The sequence below is a fragment of the Stegodyphus dumicola genome, chromosome 4 (assembly GCF_044657685.1).
Source record: "Stegodyphus dumicola isolate Sdum_Otavi_A_Nest chromosome 4, ASM4465768v1".
NCBI lineage: Eukaryota > Metazoa > Arthropoda > Arachnida > Araneae > Eresidae > Stegodyphus > Stegodyphus dumicola.
The window spans coordinates 59,448,824-59,467,065 of record NC_140771.1 but is presented as its reverse complement, the minus strand read 5'-3'; the positions used below and the strand labels follow the sequence as shown (position 1 = coordinate 59,467,065).

At 34.8% G+C, this 18,242-nt stretch overlaps 1 protein-coding gene across 2 annotated transcripts in view; it reads right to left on the bottom strand.

Moving 5' to 3' along the window:
• Nucleotides 1–18,242, bottom strand: part of LOC118194531 (uncharacterized) — a 176,751-nt gene that overhangs the window by 33,947 nt on the left and 124,562 nt on the right. For both annotated transcript variants that reach the window (XM_085814969.1, XM_085814968.1), the window contains exon 7: nt 13,592–13,703. In XM_085814969.1, coding sequence (XP_085671095.1) covers nt 13,592–13,703 — 112 coding nt within the window. The remainder of the gene's footprint in view (nt 1–13,591; nt 13,704–18,242) is intronic.

The window sequence follows — 18,242 nt, the reverse complement described above, 5'->3', positions numbered from 1 at the left end:
GAAGGCAGAGGTACTTTCTCAAGCCAAATGGCCAGGTGGTCTATAAAGATTTGATATCTATTCCTAAATTATATTCTAAAACACAGCTATGAGAGAGAAATCCCTGCATAGACTGACTGACTGACTCACTCACTCACTCACTCACTAACACACACACACACACAAAAAAAAAAAAAAAAAAAAAAAAAAAAGAACCCACAGGGCATCTCATTGCTTGTTTCTGGTGGTTTCAAATTCACCTTACCCGTAGATGTTTAGTATATATCAGAAACCCTATTATGCCAGAGAGCCCTTTGTATAGAAGCGCTTGATCAAAGCTAATACAGTGAAACCCAAGGAATTTATTTCTAGGGACAGAAAACACCGGACATCGTCCCAGGAAGTGAAAAGGTGTTTCTTCTACTTCTCCACAAGCTGGGCAGAGAGGAGATTCGACACATTTGTGAATATGCTTGGCCAGATAAGCACGTCCGGTAACAATTTGAATTACCTGGCGTAAGTTAGTTCTACTGAGGTGTACGAGTTTACCTGATAAGTTAAGTGTACTGAGCACCAATCTGGAATGAGCACAGTCTGCTAGTTTAGACCATATATCATCATGTTTGTTCTTTATCCAGCTTCTTACTTCTTTTTTAACAGTTTGATATGAAACTGGGTAAAATGGTTCTGGGCCAGATGTGAGTAGTTGTGAAGCATCTTTAGCTTCTTTATCAGCTAGTTTATTTCCAGCAAAATCACAATGACCTGGGACCCAGACTAAACTGATAGTGTTATGGGCCTGAGCCAGAGAATTGAGATCTTGTGTACAGTTCAAAACACAGTTTTGTAACTTGACACGATTAGCCAGGGCAAGGATGGCTGATTGGCTGTCAGAGAGAACATATATATTCTTATCAACTGTATTTTTAGCTAAGAGCTCCCTGGCGACCATATTGATCGCCAGAACCTCGGCTTGGAAAACAGTTGTTAGTTTACCAAGGTATAGATGAAATCTAATGAAATCTTCTCCAGATCCCTTGGTTCTTATAATAGCTCCAGCTCCGGTGAAGTTGGATTTTGATCCATCTGTGTAACATTCAACTGATCCTGTTGGAATTAGGTCAATTAGAGATTCTATCTCATTCCTTTTTGGTATATAAGTTGAGAATAGTTTATCTGGAATTATTGTATTAGTAACTGCATCTTTGGGCATATAGATTATAGGGATCCCATTGCATATGTCAATGTGGCTTTTATGACTGAAACCTGTCCTTTGGCACCATGTGCAATTTTTATTCAACCTATACATAGCTTTAATTGCTTCTCCACTCGAGAATAATTTCAAGGGTGGATTTTGCAATAAAAATTCTAATGCAGCAGTAGGGGGACTGTTTAAAGCCCCACCAATGCATAAGTAAGCAAGTCTTTGCACCTTTTGTAAAATGTTTAAATATCTGCTTTTGTTAATAACATTGATCCAGACCACGCATCCGTAAGAAAGCATTGGCCAGACTATGGCATTATAAATCCATGGAGTAGATTTTGGGTTAAGGCCCCATTGTTTACCAATGATTCGCCTGCAAACAGTCTAAACTAACTACAGTCAAAAGTCTTTAATCCGGACCTCAAAGCTACAAACTTTCTGCGCATGCGTAAATGCATAATGCATTTATGTTGGAAAATATGACATTATTGTAACCCTTTTTCTGCATCATCTCTCCTCCTCGAAATATTTATCTAGTTTAGTTCTTATTTTAAAGGGATATAGTAATTACTTCTACTTCTTTTTTCACTGCCACTGTTTGTGTTGAGAACGGACTGTTTCAGCCTAATTAAGATGCAAAAACGAAACATGATGTTACGTCATCTGGAAAACCGAGTCGTGGCGATAGCTGATTGGTTGCCGTGAGATGACGTCATGCCTACTTCTGGTATAAGTATCTCGCGTCGCTCTGGCTCATTCCTTCTAGTTCCTGCTTTTTTGGCTCTTGGGTGTGCGGTTTCCAGCCCCTATTGAAAGACGTATTGCAATGCATGCAGTCCGGGGATAAGTTCCGAGGTTCCAGTCTACAAGAAGACTTTTCCTGAATAAGTTCCTTGGTTCCAGTCTACAAGATGACTTTTCTGGAATAAGTGCCTTGGTTCCTGTCTACAAGATGATTTTTCCCGAATAAGTTCCTTGGTTCCAGTCTACAAGATGACTTTTCCTGGATTCTCAAAAGAGGCTACAATGTGAGTGACTGCCGTGGGCGGCATCCATGTTCTTCATGAAGGCAGCATTTAACATAAGTTAGCGGCGATGTTTTACTGGGCTATGATTCCTCGTGTTCAACTACAGTGAGCGGAGTTGGGCCGGATTTAAGTGCTCTCAAGGACTTAATTTAATTTTCAGGTGCCTTTTTGATCATTCAGCGTGGATCTATTGACAGTGTAGCTAATTTCATTTAAAACCACATAATTTCTGTTCAGGATACGTTTTTCGCGTATTAAATGCCAGTATTTTGGAGACCAGGTAAAATATTATTTAATATATGAAATAATGGGATAATGATGGTTATATTATAATTTCTAAGTTACTGATATTGTTTAAATTTATTCATTGTGTTTTTATTTTTATTTTTTTTTATATATTGTTAGTAAATTGGTTAAGTTTGAAACCTTTTATTGTCTTCAATGTCTGCACAACATATAATCTTAGGGAGCTTCTATTGCTACTGCTGCTAAATGTTTAATTTTATAAACTTTAAACTTTGCTTTTGCATCATTCTGGTTATGGGCCCAGCCCCTGTGTTATCTTTAGTGCAGACTTTTGAAGTTTAAAAATTAATTTAGGACTTAAGAGACTGGGGGGGGTTGGTTGAAATTCAAATATGGCCACTGTTAATGTTATGCATAATATTACTAAACTTGAGGCATGTAATTATTTTACATGGTCTAAAGATATGAAGTTTGGTTTAAATGAGAAAAATGCATGGCTTTTGGTCAAAGGTATTGAAAAATGTCCTGATTTAAATGATGTTAAGGGTATTACAAAAGAAATTGTTGCCGACTATCAAAATAGAAGTCGTTTGGCATTATCTTTAATTTATATGAATGTAAGCCCTGAATATAGAAACTTGATAAGTGAAATTGATGACCCGGTAGTTGCATGGAATACGCTGCTTGCCAAATACTTTCAGCCAGATTATCGATCAAGACATGTGTCCTTGTTTTCAGAGTTTTTAAATTGTAAAATTAAGCCAAATGAAAGTATCAGTTTCTTTTCTTCTAGATTAAAACGGGTAACTGAACAATTAGCTGATATTAATCAGGCTGTAAGAGATGTATACATATGTTTTCAGTTTCTTAGGTTCCTTCCAGATAAATATGATCAAGTAGTTCAGAATGTTTTGAGGTGGCCAGATGAAAAGTTCATATTTAAAAATGTTGAACTTGAAATACTAGCAGAGGAAATGCGTCTTAGTTTAAGAGAGATAGATAGGGAAAATTCCAATAAGACTATAGAATTAAGACACAATAACACGCCGAATAAATACTAATTCAGAAGTCAAACAACAAAAATCAGCGTTATATTCACAAAATTTTCACAGGACTAGTTTCGATGGTTTTACCGAACCATCATCTTCAGCTGCAAAACTGCAAATGAACAAGATAGGAAATAATGATTAGATAAGATAAGAAAGCCTGGACAAGAATAAGCAAGTGGCGCCATCTGTTGGCGAAACCAGAACTAAAACATAATTTCTCTAAAAGCCGAAGGCAAATTTGGATTGGAATTAGGATCGTTAACTAGAACAGAAAGATTTTTATGAATGTGAAATGCCTCTAGAAAATCCAGTTCTCCAATGGAAGATGTTTTTTGAATAATTTTGGCAGCAGAAAAATTGAAAGTGTGATTTTCGGACCAACAATGTTCAGCAACAGAAGACTTCTGTGTTTCCTTTTTTCTAACATATGCCTCATGTTCTTTGACGCGAAATTTTAAGGCTCTCTTAGTTTGACCAATGTAAATTAAACCACACTGGCAAGGAATCCTATAAATACCCCAGGAATTCATATCCGGAATGGGGTCCTTGAGTATAGAAGTTGGAATTTTATTGATGGGAGAATAAACAACTCGAAAGTTAAATTTCTGCAAAATATGTGCAACTTTATAGCTAATTGATGGAAAGAAGGGAATGACAACAGAATTTTTATAATCTCCTAAAATAAGAGTGTGGCTTTTAGTGTGTTGAGATGACAATTTTTTAACTGCTTGATTAATAATGTTGGGTGAAAAGCCCCTGTCAATAGCTATTGCTTTTAAATAATTTAGTTCTTCATCAAGGGCTAGTTTGGAGTAGCAAACTTGAAGAGCACGGAAAACATAGGAATAAAATGAAGCTAACTTTTGTTTAGTCGGATGACATGATTTAAAGTGTGGTGGAAGGCAAACCGATGAAGGTTTACGGTAAACTGTAGTACTGAAGTTGGATGTGTTACGTGTGACCAGAATATCGAGAAACGGAAGAGAATTGCAAGTCTCAAGTTCAAAAGTGAACTGAATAGCAGGATCAATAGAATTCATTGTTGAAAGAACTTTATTTAAATCATCTTTATTACCTTCAAACAGGGAGACTCCTGTGAAGAATGAGAATATGCTAGTAGCTGTTGATGGGGTAACTTTTCCAATTCATGGGAAGGGTACTGTTAAAATGAAATTTGGGGATAGAGTTATTTTGCTTAAGGATGTTTTATATTCACCTGAACTGAGATGAAATTTAATATCTGGACCTAAGGTGGATATCAATGGAGCGAGATTTTACGGTAAAAATGAGCAAATTAAAGTTACTAATGATGAAAATGAAACTTTGTACAAGGCTAAGTTGATAGGAAGTAACTATCATGTATTCCCGAAAATAGTGAAAAAGGGGGGGGGCAAATCTGTGAAATTTGAGGCATCCACAGTTCAGCATAACAATAGTGAATTATGGCATGGTCGATTTGGCCATATAAATTATGGTGCTATTGTCAGGACTAGTAAGAGACATTCAGTTGGAGGTCTTCCTGTGTTAAAGCACTCGCCTAATTTGTTTTGTGAACATTGCCAAATCAATAAGCAAAGACGAATCTCCTATAGACCCTTAGAAGGTATTCAAGTAAAGAGGCTGCTTGAAAGGGTTTTTTCTAATGTATGGGGACCTATTAACATTCCAGGTAGGAATAGTGAACATTATTTCGTTTCCTTTATTGACGAATATTCTCGTTATGTGGTAGTGTACCCCACTGTAGAGAAAAGTCAGGTGTTTGAAGTATTTGAAAGGCATATAGCACGTGCTGAAAGATCTTTGAACCTTAAATTGAAATACTTTAGAACTGTTAATGGACGAGAATATGATAATGAACAATTCAGGTCATATTGTAATAAAAATAGTGTAAAGCACGAATTTACAGACGTATATACTCGGGAACAAAATGGAGTTTGTGAGAGATTCAATCAGACAGCTCTCAACAAGGTACGTGCAATTTTACATGATAGTGGAATGAGTCCTGAATTTTGGTCAGATGCAGTGATGTATTTTGCATATTCATTTAATAGAATTTGTCATAAGGGCCAAGATAGAACCCCATTCGGATTGTATACTAAGCGGAAACCATCAGTACGTCACCTTAAGGCATTTGGAACGATTGCCTATGTGGGAATTCCAAAGGCTAAAAGAAATTCTAAGCTTGATCCAAAGGCAATGAAGGGCCGATTGATTGGGTACAGTGTACGAACAAAAGGGTACAAGATTTGGTTGGAAAATGAGCAAAAGGTAGTAGAAACCTTAAATGCTACTTTTAAAGAGTCAACTGGAATGCAGAAAAGTGGCAGTGGAGCTGCACTGGGCACCCTTCCTGATTTGGAATCTGAAGAGAGGATAGAGTTTCAATCTACTGATACTCCAGTTGGCTATTTTCCTGAAATAGAGGAAAGAATTGATACCAGTGTACCCTTTTCTATACCTAGCACTGACACTCAATCTACATTGAGACAAGTAACTTGGCTTCGTAAACCTGTTCCAAGGCCAGACTGCACTCGTACGGATGTGTACTATTTTGAGAGGGGGTCTAATCAAAGACTACGATCACCAAATGATGCAGAAAGGTATTTATTGCACTGAGCATAATATTCAGTATGATCCTACCTTGTTTGATTTCAAGGGAGGCAATACTTATAGTGGTGAAATCGACCCAACTGGCACTCCTTCAACGTCATATACCCAAGACAGCTGACTAGAGGTTTCAATTCCAAACACTTATAACCAGGCAATGAAATCCACAGAAAAGCATAAATGGATAGAGGCAATGGAAGAGGAAATGGCCAACATGTGAAAGCATAAGGTATGGCATCTTGTTCCACTTCCTAAAGACAAGACTCCACTAGGTTGCAGGTGGATTTTCAACATTAAGCGTGACGAATTTGGAAAAATTGTTTGTTTTAAAGCTCGTTTAGTGGCTCAGGGTTATCGGCAAATTAAATACGATACCTATGATGAAACCTACTCTCCTGCAGTTAACTTTTCAGTAATAAGGCTCTTTTTCTCTCTTTTAGTTGCACACCTCGGATGGGCAAATATACAATGCGACGTAAAAAGTGCCTATCTCTACGCTCCTTTATCAGAGGAAATTTACATATCCCAACCTCAGGGTTTTGTAGAGTGAGATAAAGAAACTTTTGTGTGTCGTTTAGATAGAGCCTTGTATGGTCTGCATCAGAGTGGGCGATTATGGTACTACGAGATGGATAGAACACTATATAACCTAGAGTTTATCAAGTTTGAGTGGTGTAATTGTGTCTATCGTTTTAAAGATTTTGTCATTCTGTTGGTTTATGTTGATGATATTGTTGTGTTTGGAAAAAGTGCAGTTCAGACTAAAAGGATATTAAAAATCCTGAATTCACATTTTGATTTGAAAATTTTGGGTAAAACAAGAAAGCTTTTGGGTGTGGAATTTGAATATGAGAACAATAGTGTTTTGATTCATCAGCAATTATATATAGAAGACACAGTTGATTGATTCAAGTCTTTTAAAATACAAATTACTTCCCTTCCAATAGTTAAAGGTGTGAAATACTCAAAGTCCCAGTACACAAGAAGAAACGACTGAAATGATGAATTATCCTTATAGAAATGTTTTGGGATGTCTCTCGTTTCTTTGCAATCGTACTCATCCGGATACAGCTTATGCTGTTAATATATTTTCTCAGTTTCAAAGCAATCCTGGTAAGTTTCACTGGGAAGGATTACTTAAACTTTTAGGATACGTTTCCAATACCAGACATCATAAACTTAAACTGGTATGCAAGGAACTGAAGCTCAATATATATTCAGATTCGGATTTTGCTTCAAGCAGGGATGATATGGTGTCTATTGGTGGACAAATAGCTTTGTTGGGAGAATCACCTGTATCTTGGCGTACATTTAAAGAAAAAGATGGAGGCTGAATTTATCTCCATGAGTGAATCAGCAAAAGAATTAGTTTGGTTTAAAAACATTTTGGATGAATGCATTCAGTTTAAGATTGCAAGTAACTATGTTTCAAAACCAATATTGTTTGCGGATAACATGGCTGCTATATGTTTTACAAAATCACCCATTGAAAACTCAAGGACAAAACAAATAGATGTAAAACTATTTTTTATTCGTGATCTATTGAACAGGGAAATTTTTGATTTAAAATATGTTCCAAGTAAAGATAATCTGGCTGATCCCATAACAAAACCGCTAACTAAGCATAACCTGATAAGATTTTGTGGAACAATTTTCTTGTGAAACTTGTTTTTGTGTGTATTTAAATTAAGAGTTTTGTTTAGTTGAAAATAATATGTTATAAGTCATATTATGATGAGTATTAGATAATGTAAAACTGTATATTGTAGAATGTAGTATGATTGACCAGGGCCCTGGGTAAATGTATTGAATGTATGATCATACATATGTCTTTGTATTATTTTGTAACATGTTGGACTTTCTTGTTACAGTAAAATTTTGAAAAATGGGATGAGATGTTCCCAAAGGAAAATTTTTCTTAAAGATTTCTGAATTGAATGAAATTGTGATATTTATTTAATCTTGTTTTGAATTTTGTAAAGATACTGGCGTTCAGTTTTATTTCAGGTTGGAGATGATGATGTGGGGGGCATTTGTTGGAAAATATGACTTATTGTAACCCTTTTTCTGCATCATCTCTCCTCCTTGAAATATTTATCTAGTTTAGTTCTTATTTTAAAGGGATATAGTAGTTACTTCTACTTTTTTTTTTTTTTTTCACTGCCACTGTTTGTGTTGAGAATGGACTGTTTCAGCCTAATTAAGATGCAAAAACGAAACGTAATGTTATGTCATCTGGAAAGCCAAGTCGTGGCGATAGCTGATTGGTTACCGTAAGATGACGTCATGCCTACTTCTGGTATAAGTATCTCGTGTCACTCTGGCTCATTCCTTCTAGTTCCTACTTTCTTGGCTCTTGGGGATTTAAATTGATGATCTGTAATCCGGAAAAACCAATAATCCGGAATCGCCGAAGTCCCGACGAGTCAGTATTAAAGACTTTTAACTGTAGTACATTTGTGGCTGTTTGTGCCTTTTCTTTTACATGGGTGATCCATGTGAGTTTACTGTCCAAGTAACATCCTAGGTATTTAATGCATTCCTTACATCTGATAATCTGGTTACCCAGACATAAATCTGCCAGTTTCCATTTCCACGTGAAAATTATGACCTCTGATTTTTCAGCAGAGAAAGATAGGCCATTTGTTTCACCTCAGTGTGATACTTTATTCAAGATTTGCTGAGCTTGATTGTGTAGGGTTCCAATATCGAAACCCTGTAGTAACACAATAAGGTTATTTGCATAAGCCTGTGACATGCCAGGTTCCTCCCATAGAAGTACTAAGAGTGAGTCGAATACCAGGTTCCACAGGAACGGAGAAGGAATACCACCCTGTGGACACCCTTTAGTAATATCTCTCTTCAGATACTCCTGAGATCTCTTAAGAATCTTATGTACACTGGCAGTCTCATGAGTCAGTGAGACTAACACAGATATTCCTGTTTTTAATCATAAAGATGACCCATCTAGTTATCACAGGGTGAATATGACTTCCAATAAGGACCTTATGTATTTTCTCGAAACCGATGTTATCAAAGGCTCCTACAATATCCAGTAGAATCCCAATGGTAAAGTGTCCGTTTATAACTGTTTTTTCTATTCTCCACACCAGTTGGTGTAGGGCTGAAACCAGGCCTAAAACCGTGTTGGTCTAAGCCAAAAGTATGGTTCAGATTATTATATGACTGGAGGTGCCAGAAAATCAATCGCTCCAACAGCTTGAGCTGGAAGAATGTTAGCGTAATCATTCTAAATGAGTTTGGTTTCTCATATGTATCTTCTTCTGGTTTGGAAAGAAACACACTTCATGAAGTTCTCCACACCTTAGGAACATATCCTAAAACCAAACTGGATTCGAATATGTCCACGAGAATGTGGCCAAAAATATCCCAGCCTTTCTGAAGCAGATTTGGGTGAATGTTATCATTCCCTGGAGATTTAAAGGGAAGAAATACATATAGGGCTGCTTTAGCCTTTTCAAAGTTCACTATTGTCTTAGCAAAATCCAAATCTAATGGATTATGAAGTAGTTCCAATGGATTTTCCTGGGGGTCAGAGACACTTGTGTTCCCCAGATGAAAATTCAACATGGTCAAAAGTGTATCCAAAGGGTTTATAGTATAACTGCCATCTGGTCGCATAACCGATGAGAGTTGAGACTCCTTGAGATCTCTTAAGAATCTTATGTACTCTGGCAGTCTCATGGTAGGACAGAATATTTGTGCAGAAGGATCTCCATGAGTTGTATTTAGTTTTCCTGATTTCACTTTTAAATTTCTTTTGTAGAATTTTGAAGTTAGACTAGTTAACTTCAGATTTATTTCTGACTGCTTTCCTATGAGCACTCTGAACCTCTAGGCGGAGGCTTTCAAGCTCCTTGGTGCACCAGACTCTCTTGCTAGAAGAGTACTTCCTTCGTTTGAGAGGGCATGATGCATGATAAGATTCAATAATGATATTTATCAGGTTGTATGCTTGAGTATCAAACTCCTCGACTGAACAATTATTGTCTAAAACCTGAAGGTTAATGACATTAGAAACCAGGGAGTCCTTATAAAGTTCCCAATTTGTGTTTTTAATGTTTCTGAAATATTCAGCTGGGATTTCATCTCTAATACAAAATTGTATAAGGCAATGATCTGAAAGTAAGGGATTGCCACTTACATGCCAATTCTCAATAAGGTAATAAATATCAGAAGAAGTTAGTGTGAGGTCAATGACTTCTTCTCTTCTTCTGTTGACAAAGGTGCGGTGATTTCCCGTTTACCCAAGTTAGGTTGGTATTCATTATAAGTTCCATGAGTTTTTCTCCTCTAGGATTGGTATTAGAACTGCCCCATGATAGTGGTGATCGTTTAACATAACCACCAATAACCATAAGAATATTGTTTATTTCACAGAATCTCACAAGATCTATAAATTCTTGTGGAATGTTAAGGTCATAAGCCATGTAAACCGAGCAAAAACAAATGTTTCCTCTCAGTGAACTGTTTATGTCATTAGTTAAAATAGCAGTTAAGTGCTCTGTAAATTGAGATAATTTCATAGCCTTTATATTTTTAGAAATGTAAATGCTAGTTCTAGGTCTTTTATTAGGTCCCTCTGATGAAAAGAAGTGTGCGTTCATGGGCCTACCAAGGATTTTATCCTTGTACCCCCAAGGTTCTGGAATTAAGGCAACAAAAGTGCTTTGCTTACCTAACTGAGCAGCTAAACTGTATGAAGCTGCTCTGCTATGTTGCAGGTTTAGCTGGCTAACCGTACCCATTAAAACAGGTTAAATGATAGATAAGAACTTACCCTGAAGAATTTTAGGAGAGACTTAGTCAAAAGCCGCATCCTTAACTCACGACTTCAAAGGAAGTCGTGACAGGGGAAAACCATTCAGAGGTGTTTCCCAGAGCCTCCAAAGAAAGCTCTGGTTCTGACTCCTTTTCGGTTTCCCCTTCTTCCATCAACTGTTTCTTCGGAGGATCCTTGGGTGGAGGAAATGATTTCTCCTGTTGTCTTGGTTCCTTCAACTGTACAAAGATACGGGCACCACAAAAAAGTTTGAAATCCTGGGCCTCTAGGTAATCCATGAGCTCAGGTTCCACTCCCAGCAGCAGAATGTTACCTCTGTCTCCAGGGATGACTGCCTTGATGGTGATCTTCTTAACATCCAGGCCCTTGTTACAGGCATCAAGGAGCTTGATGTTATCTTTTGGTGACCTGTTACCAGGAAACCAAGTGAAAAACCTCTTCATGGTGGGGGGGTCTGTCCCCAGGAGCCATGGCGTGATAACCGGGATGGTTTTCTTCAGGGCCAGGTAGATCATTGATTAAAGTCTTTAGGACATCCACAGTCTCCTGGTCCTCAAATACAATGTTGAGACAACCATCTCATACTGCAATATTTCAAAAATTTTATGAGATTTTGCATTCTGTTGCAAAATTTGTTCAGCAACTTTGAAGGTATTCTTCCATTTTGAACTTTTCTCCAAATAAATATATATATCTATTATCAACATTTTGATTTCCAAGCCAATTAATTTCTCAGTAGCCTTTTTTGCAGCTATATGCAAGAAGTGGCATGGACAACCTTGGATGATTATACTTGGTTGATGCATTTTGATAAACGATGTTACACCTTTAAACTTTCCAATCATATTACTAGGATTATCTGAAGAAGATGCTAAGCAATTTTTTGAGTCTTAACCTTTGCTTTTCAAGTTTTAATTTATACAATTAAAAATACCTTCTCTGGTATTATTCGTGCACTCTAAAATAGAAATCAATGACATAATTTTCATTAATTTTTCTTTACTGTAATATGTAATTTCTTTACTTCCATCAGTATTTATAGAAAATGATGTATTGCACACTGATTTTATAATATCGGCAACAGCACTTTCTGGAAGCGTTTTCACAATAGCAGCAGTTTTGGTATGACCGCAGCTAAATTTTTTTGCTATGGCAGAATCTGGAAACATTGCTTTGAAAAGCTCTTTGGAATGATCCGAAACAGAAAGAGGTAGATTGTGTTCAATTAAAAACCGAACAAAATAGCATTTGGCTTCTATAGGACCTGTTTCGTCATCTTAAAAAATTTGTTATTTCTTTAGATTTTACAGTGCCAAGTTCTATATGCTTTTGGGAAAAAACATGCCGTTTACAGTCATCTTTTCCGTCATGTGCACTGAGAAGTCTTTTTTGCATACAGTGTGCGTGATTCACAGAAATTTCGGATGCTTTAATGCATGGAAATTCTGAAAAATATGTATCTTTAAATTTCTGCTTTGATAATTTTGGCTTAAAAAACTTCCACCTGAATCACAGTTCACAAGACACACGATAAGCTCTCGCCGCAATCCAAACAATGGAGGCGAAGGCAGGCTAAACCCGCAGCACCAACGTACGTGGGAGACAACGTAGACAGATGTTGCGGGGAAACTATTGGCAAGTCATTAGTGGTTGGAGTTACTGATATACGATTGGCTATTCTTCAAAACCAGCAGCACACTCAACACATGATATATGATGACACGAGTATTCAGTCAATCATTGGATGAATTAGTTTGTTCTCCTACTCTGTTTCTGTAAAATCCGTAGTTTCTTTAATACTTTTCGTAGCTCGTAGTTTTTCATGAATATCCATAGAAATTACAGAGCATCCATAGTAGTTGGAGTCTATGAATATATGCACACACTATATATAGGTGGCACATATACACATTATATATATATATATATATACACATTATATATATATATATAATGTGTATACATGTATATATATATATAATGTGTGTGTATATATATATATAATGTGTATATATATATATATATATAATGTGTATATGTGCCACTTCTGAATGTTCATTAAATATTAAATTTTGCTTTAAATTTTAGCGCAGTTTTTTACCTATTCTTTTTGCTCTTATGTGTGATTGCCTAAATATCCATGTAAATTTATAACCTCTCATTTACTAACATTCAACCTTTTATCAGTTTCAAATATTAACATATTCAAAATTTGAATTTCTTCCTGCTTAGACATTTGTAACAGGCTGACAGCAGTTTATGATATTAAGCAGAGAAGTTAAAAATAAAATATTAACAATGCATAAGCAATCAGTATATAAAACTGCATAAATGCTCTTATTTTTCTAGCTGATTATGGAAATTATTTGAAAGATACAGACAGAGTCTATCATGCATGCATTCTCATAAAAAATTAATTCAGCAATTCAAGTTCTGCAATGAGATAAATACAGAAAAATTAATTATAACAAAAGATTCTCCATTGATTCTTACATAATTAACTAAAAAACTTTAATGCATTAATGATTAGGCAATCTACAAATTATTAAAATATCAGTTCCTAGAGAAGAAAAATACAACTAATTAAAATAACTTCTTTAAAGCTAAAATATTAACAAATTAAAAGTATTTCTATGTTTTGCAGGTTGTCATAAATATAATCATTGTACTTTACCTCAAAATCCATATCTTTAGCTAAAGAATTTATCTCTTCTAATACGCCAGAATAGTCATATTGATGATACATGCTCAAATCCAAGGATTTGTTGAATGTAACAGTATTTGAACTAAGAATAGAAAAAAAAATAAATAAATAAATAAATAAATAAATAAATAAATAAATAATGCTGTTTAAATAATTAATTCAACATAAAAGGGACGTATCAATTTTTAATAATAATACTGGAATGTTTAATAAGATGAAATTAAAATGATAAACTTTATTCAGTTTATTTCACCTAGCAAAATAATAAGCACAGTGATGCTAAAATATCTGATAAAAATGCAAAGGCAGGTAGAGGGGACTGAAATAAGCAGATTTTGTAATGGAATGTGTGTGCAGAAATGACACGTTGACATGATTTGTTTTGGTTTATTCAGTCACAGCAAAGTGCTTGAGGACTACCTGCCTAAAGCAAGGGATGCTTTTATGGAGAACTTTCTAAGGAAAACTGGCACATATACATGTTACACATGGGAAAAACCATGAAAACGCCCATGCAGCCAGCTCATTTTTTCGAGATCTGAAACCTGCCTGAAGCACCAGCGTTCAGACTTTATCACTTGGCTGCTCATGTTGATGTGGAAGGTAGCACTAGGAGGTAAAAACAATACATGGCACAAATCATCATTTCCCATTTAAATGTTTAGCAGTAAACATTGCTATATAAAGGTTGAGACGTGTGGCATGCATTTTAATTATGAGGATGCAAATGAAAATACAGAAACTGTCAAAGGATGTGTAGGAAACAATTCTTAAGTATACAGTAGCCGAATCGTCAAGCATTCAGGCATATTAACCAGCAGCTGGCAAGAGTGGACCATTCTGTGCCTGAAGGCATGATGTCAGTAGGGCAAATATTGCAAAATTCCTGCAGTAAAAGAAGCTGAAACACACACATTTGAGGATAATCCTGCTGCAAGCACAGGGACTAATGGACATCATTTGGTAAAAGCAAACTAGTTGTTTAGATCAGTGGTTCTCAACCTTTCAACTAAAGTATATCATCTAAACAAAAACTGAAAACCTTTAGGACCACCACTAAATTTCACAATGATTATTTTTCTGAATACAAATATTAAAAACCAAAATTCTGAAAGCTTTCAGGTTTTATATTATGCCCAAAGGGGCATTTTTTAACATTTTATGTGTCACCTTTATTTATTAAATATCATGTTCTTCGCATTTAAACCATAAAATTCAATTCAACAGCAATATCACAAAATATTTAAAAGAGCACATTTTTAAAATTTCTGATACACAGTCTTGCAGCTAGAGATAAGTTTTTCCCCCCTTACAGTGTTACAATTGCCTTTGAGATGTTAATCAAAAATTTGTTAAAGTGTTACAAAATATTAAATCGATAATAAAACAAATTCCAAATTTGGGCTTTCAGAAACCCATATTCAGTGGAGGATTACATTATTCAAAATTTGATGGTTCTAGGTACCATTGTTTGAGCACAATGCGAGAAACATACATACATTTATGCAGATTATTCCTTATTTAATTTCTTTAAATATAACACAGGGCAGTATTGGGTGGCAAAATGGCAAAAATTTGAAAAGTGAAACGGACATTTAAGTTTTTAACGCAAAATGCCAAAACAAAGTTAATAGCCCTTCTGGGCTAACACCCTGTTGGCTAAAAAGAAAGAGTATTTACACATTATTAAATTCGAAAGCAAATATAAAATTATAAAAATAAAAATCTGATAGCTTTAAAATTTTACATTACGCCCAAAAGTGCATTTTTTTTAATGTTTCGTTGTGTTACCTTTATTAAATATGTTCTTCACATTTAAAATTTAATTCAACAGCAATATCACAAAATATATAAAAACAGCATGCTTTTAGAATTTCCGATACACAGCCTCGCACGCTGAAAATTAAAATGTCAACCAATCCCCGTACAGTGTTGCCATTGCTCACTTTGAAATCATTAAGCTTATTAATCAAAAATTCATTAAACAAATTTGGGCTTCCAAGTGGACATGTTCGAATGGAAGAATACGTTATTCAAAATTTGATGGCTCTAGGTAGTTGTTTTTCAAACTGCGAGAAACATTCATGCACATTCTTCATTACTTAGTTTCTTTAAATATAATACATGACGATAATATTTGGTGGCAACAGTTTGAAAGGTGAATCGACGCAAAATGCAGTTTTGAAATTAATAAGTTGGTTACCATTTTAATTATCAAAATTTAAGTTATAATATTCTAAAATTTAGTGCAAAAATTGAGCCTGTTTAAGAGAAATCAATTTCTTTATGTCTGCTCTTATTTCACTTAGTTTTAAGCGTAAATTAGAATCCAGATTTAATTTTGATCTGTATTTATTTTTTAAATATAACATGGAAGAAAATCCTTGTTCACACATATAGGTTGTGCAAAAAGGCAATAAAAATTTAATAGCTTTATTTCAAAGCTTCTCTCTCTATATTTTTTGGGGGGAATACGCCGAAAGTTAATAAGTGTGTTATTTTTGTAATCTTCAGTTAGAGTTCGATCACAGGAAATTTCTATCAACTGTTCTTTTTCTTCGCGAGATAAAATTTCTGGTATATGTGAACAAAATGGATTTCTATTCCAATTTTCTTTTTTATAATCCTCGAGAAAATACATGTTGAAATTATTTATCAATTCAAAATAATAATTTTAAAATAATTTTTAAAAATAATAATTTTTAATTTTGGATGATAATCCTTCTTCTAGTTCCAATTATTTTCGGTTAGAAAGCTTTCTAAAAGTGGCAAAAAGCTTAAAGTATTATTATCCAGGTCTTTGATTATTAGCTCGAGTTTTTTTTATCATTCCCTTTATTTTATCTCTACAGGTAAACAAATTAACATTTTGTCCTCATAATCCTAAATTTAATTCATTTAACTTTCTAAAAATATCAGCCAAATATGGTAAACGCGCCAACCATAATTCACTAAATAAACATTTTTGCAATTCAAATTTTGAATCACAGAGGACAATTTGAAGTTTTGATCGAAGTTCAAAAGGACTATCTCAAACTTTGCCTCTGGATAACTACCTTACTTCGGAATGTAATAAAAGTGTTTCATGTTCAATGCCCATTTCTTGGCGCTAAATCACAAATATTCTTGAATTTAAAGCTCGGCTTTTAATAAAATTAACAATATTCACAGCTTGATTTAAAATGATTTTCAGGCTTTCAGGGATTGCTTCGGCTACTAAAGCTTTACTATGAATGGAGCAGTGAGTAAATTTAGTTTCAGGTGCGACTTTCTTTATTTGAGAAATAACATTAGACTGTTTTTCTATTAAAGCCGGAGCTCGTCACTGCACTTATTCCAAAGAATATTATTCTCAGATATAAAACTGTCAATTACTTTGAAAATTTCACTTGCAGTTGCTCTATCATGAAGAGATTCACAAATTAAATACTCTTCAGCAATTCGTTTATCTTCTTTGAAACGTATGTAAACTAATAATTGAACAAAGTTCGTTATATTGGTAGTTTCATCCAATTGCAATGTGAAATACTCACTGTGTTTTATTTCTTGAATAAGTGTCTCTCTTATGGAATCTGCCATTTCAAGAATTCATCGACTTACTGTATAATATGATTAAGTTCATTTGCCACTTTTTCGTTGAATAATCTTAAAATGATATCTTTAGCTGCTGGTAATAATATAAGGTTTTCTCCAATAGTCTGAGCCTACCCAGTCTTAGCAATTCTTAGGCTTACAAGGTAACTAGCTACCAAAGCTTTTTCATTTGAAGTAACAAAACCTTTCATTATGTATCAACTATTTTTGAACACCGATAACTTCCTTTAAAATATTCTTCAGATTTATACTTTAAATTTGCATACTTAGATTCAAGATGTCTTTTAAAAAACGATGGTTTCATACTTTGGATTAGATAATACTTCGCGAACAACACATTGAGGTAGAGGGTCTATTTCATCTCCATTCAAAGTAAATCCAAATGGTAAATAACTTACATTATATTTTCTATGAATAGCTTTTCTTATCTTTTCAATTTCAAGTGCTATTAGATTGTCCTGGATCCATCACCTGTAAATCGTCACTTTTCCACTTAGTCAATTCTAGCCATTTTTCAATTTTAAAAATCTAAGTTTGTGTCATTATTCTTTCACAAATATTTAAATGCACAATATATTACGAGTTCTTCCAAAACAGAAGATGATATTCTCAAATCACATAGAAAAGTAAGGAACACAAAGTAACAAGAAGACAAAATGCTTGCTTGCCGTTAGAGATAGCAAACCGACACAAAAAATGATTTCCATTGAAAATGGAGTAATATGAGCCTGGAAATAGTGACAAAGTGTTCACATGACTAATAAATCAATAAACTATAGAGAACTCTTCATTATTATTATTTGTCCCCTGGCCCAAGAGAGAAGGCGCTACCAGCTTTCTCCCTCTTCTCCACTAGGGGACAATTTGGACTGGCTACTCTGTTCCTGGCTGCTGTCGGTGAAGCACGAGCTCACCTCTCTTTCGCTTCACTTTCATGATTTTTGACCTACATGGACTTATTAACTATAAAAATTCTTATTGTGTGAACTATAATCAATGTGACTGTGTATCAGTGAACGTGTGTTAA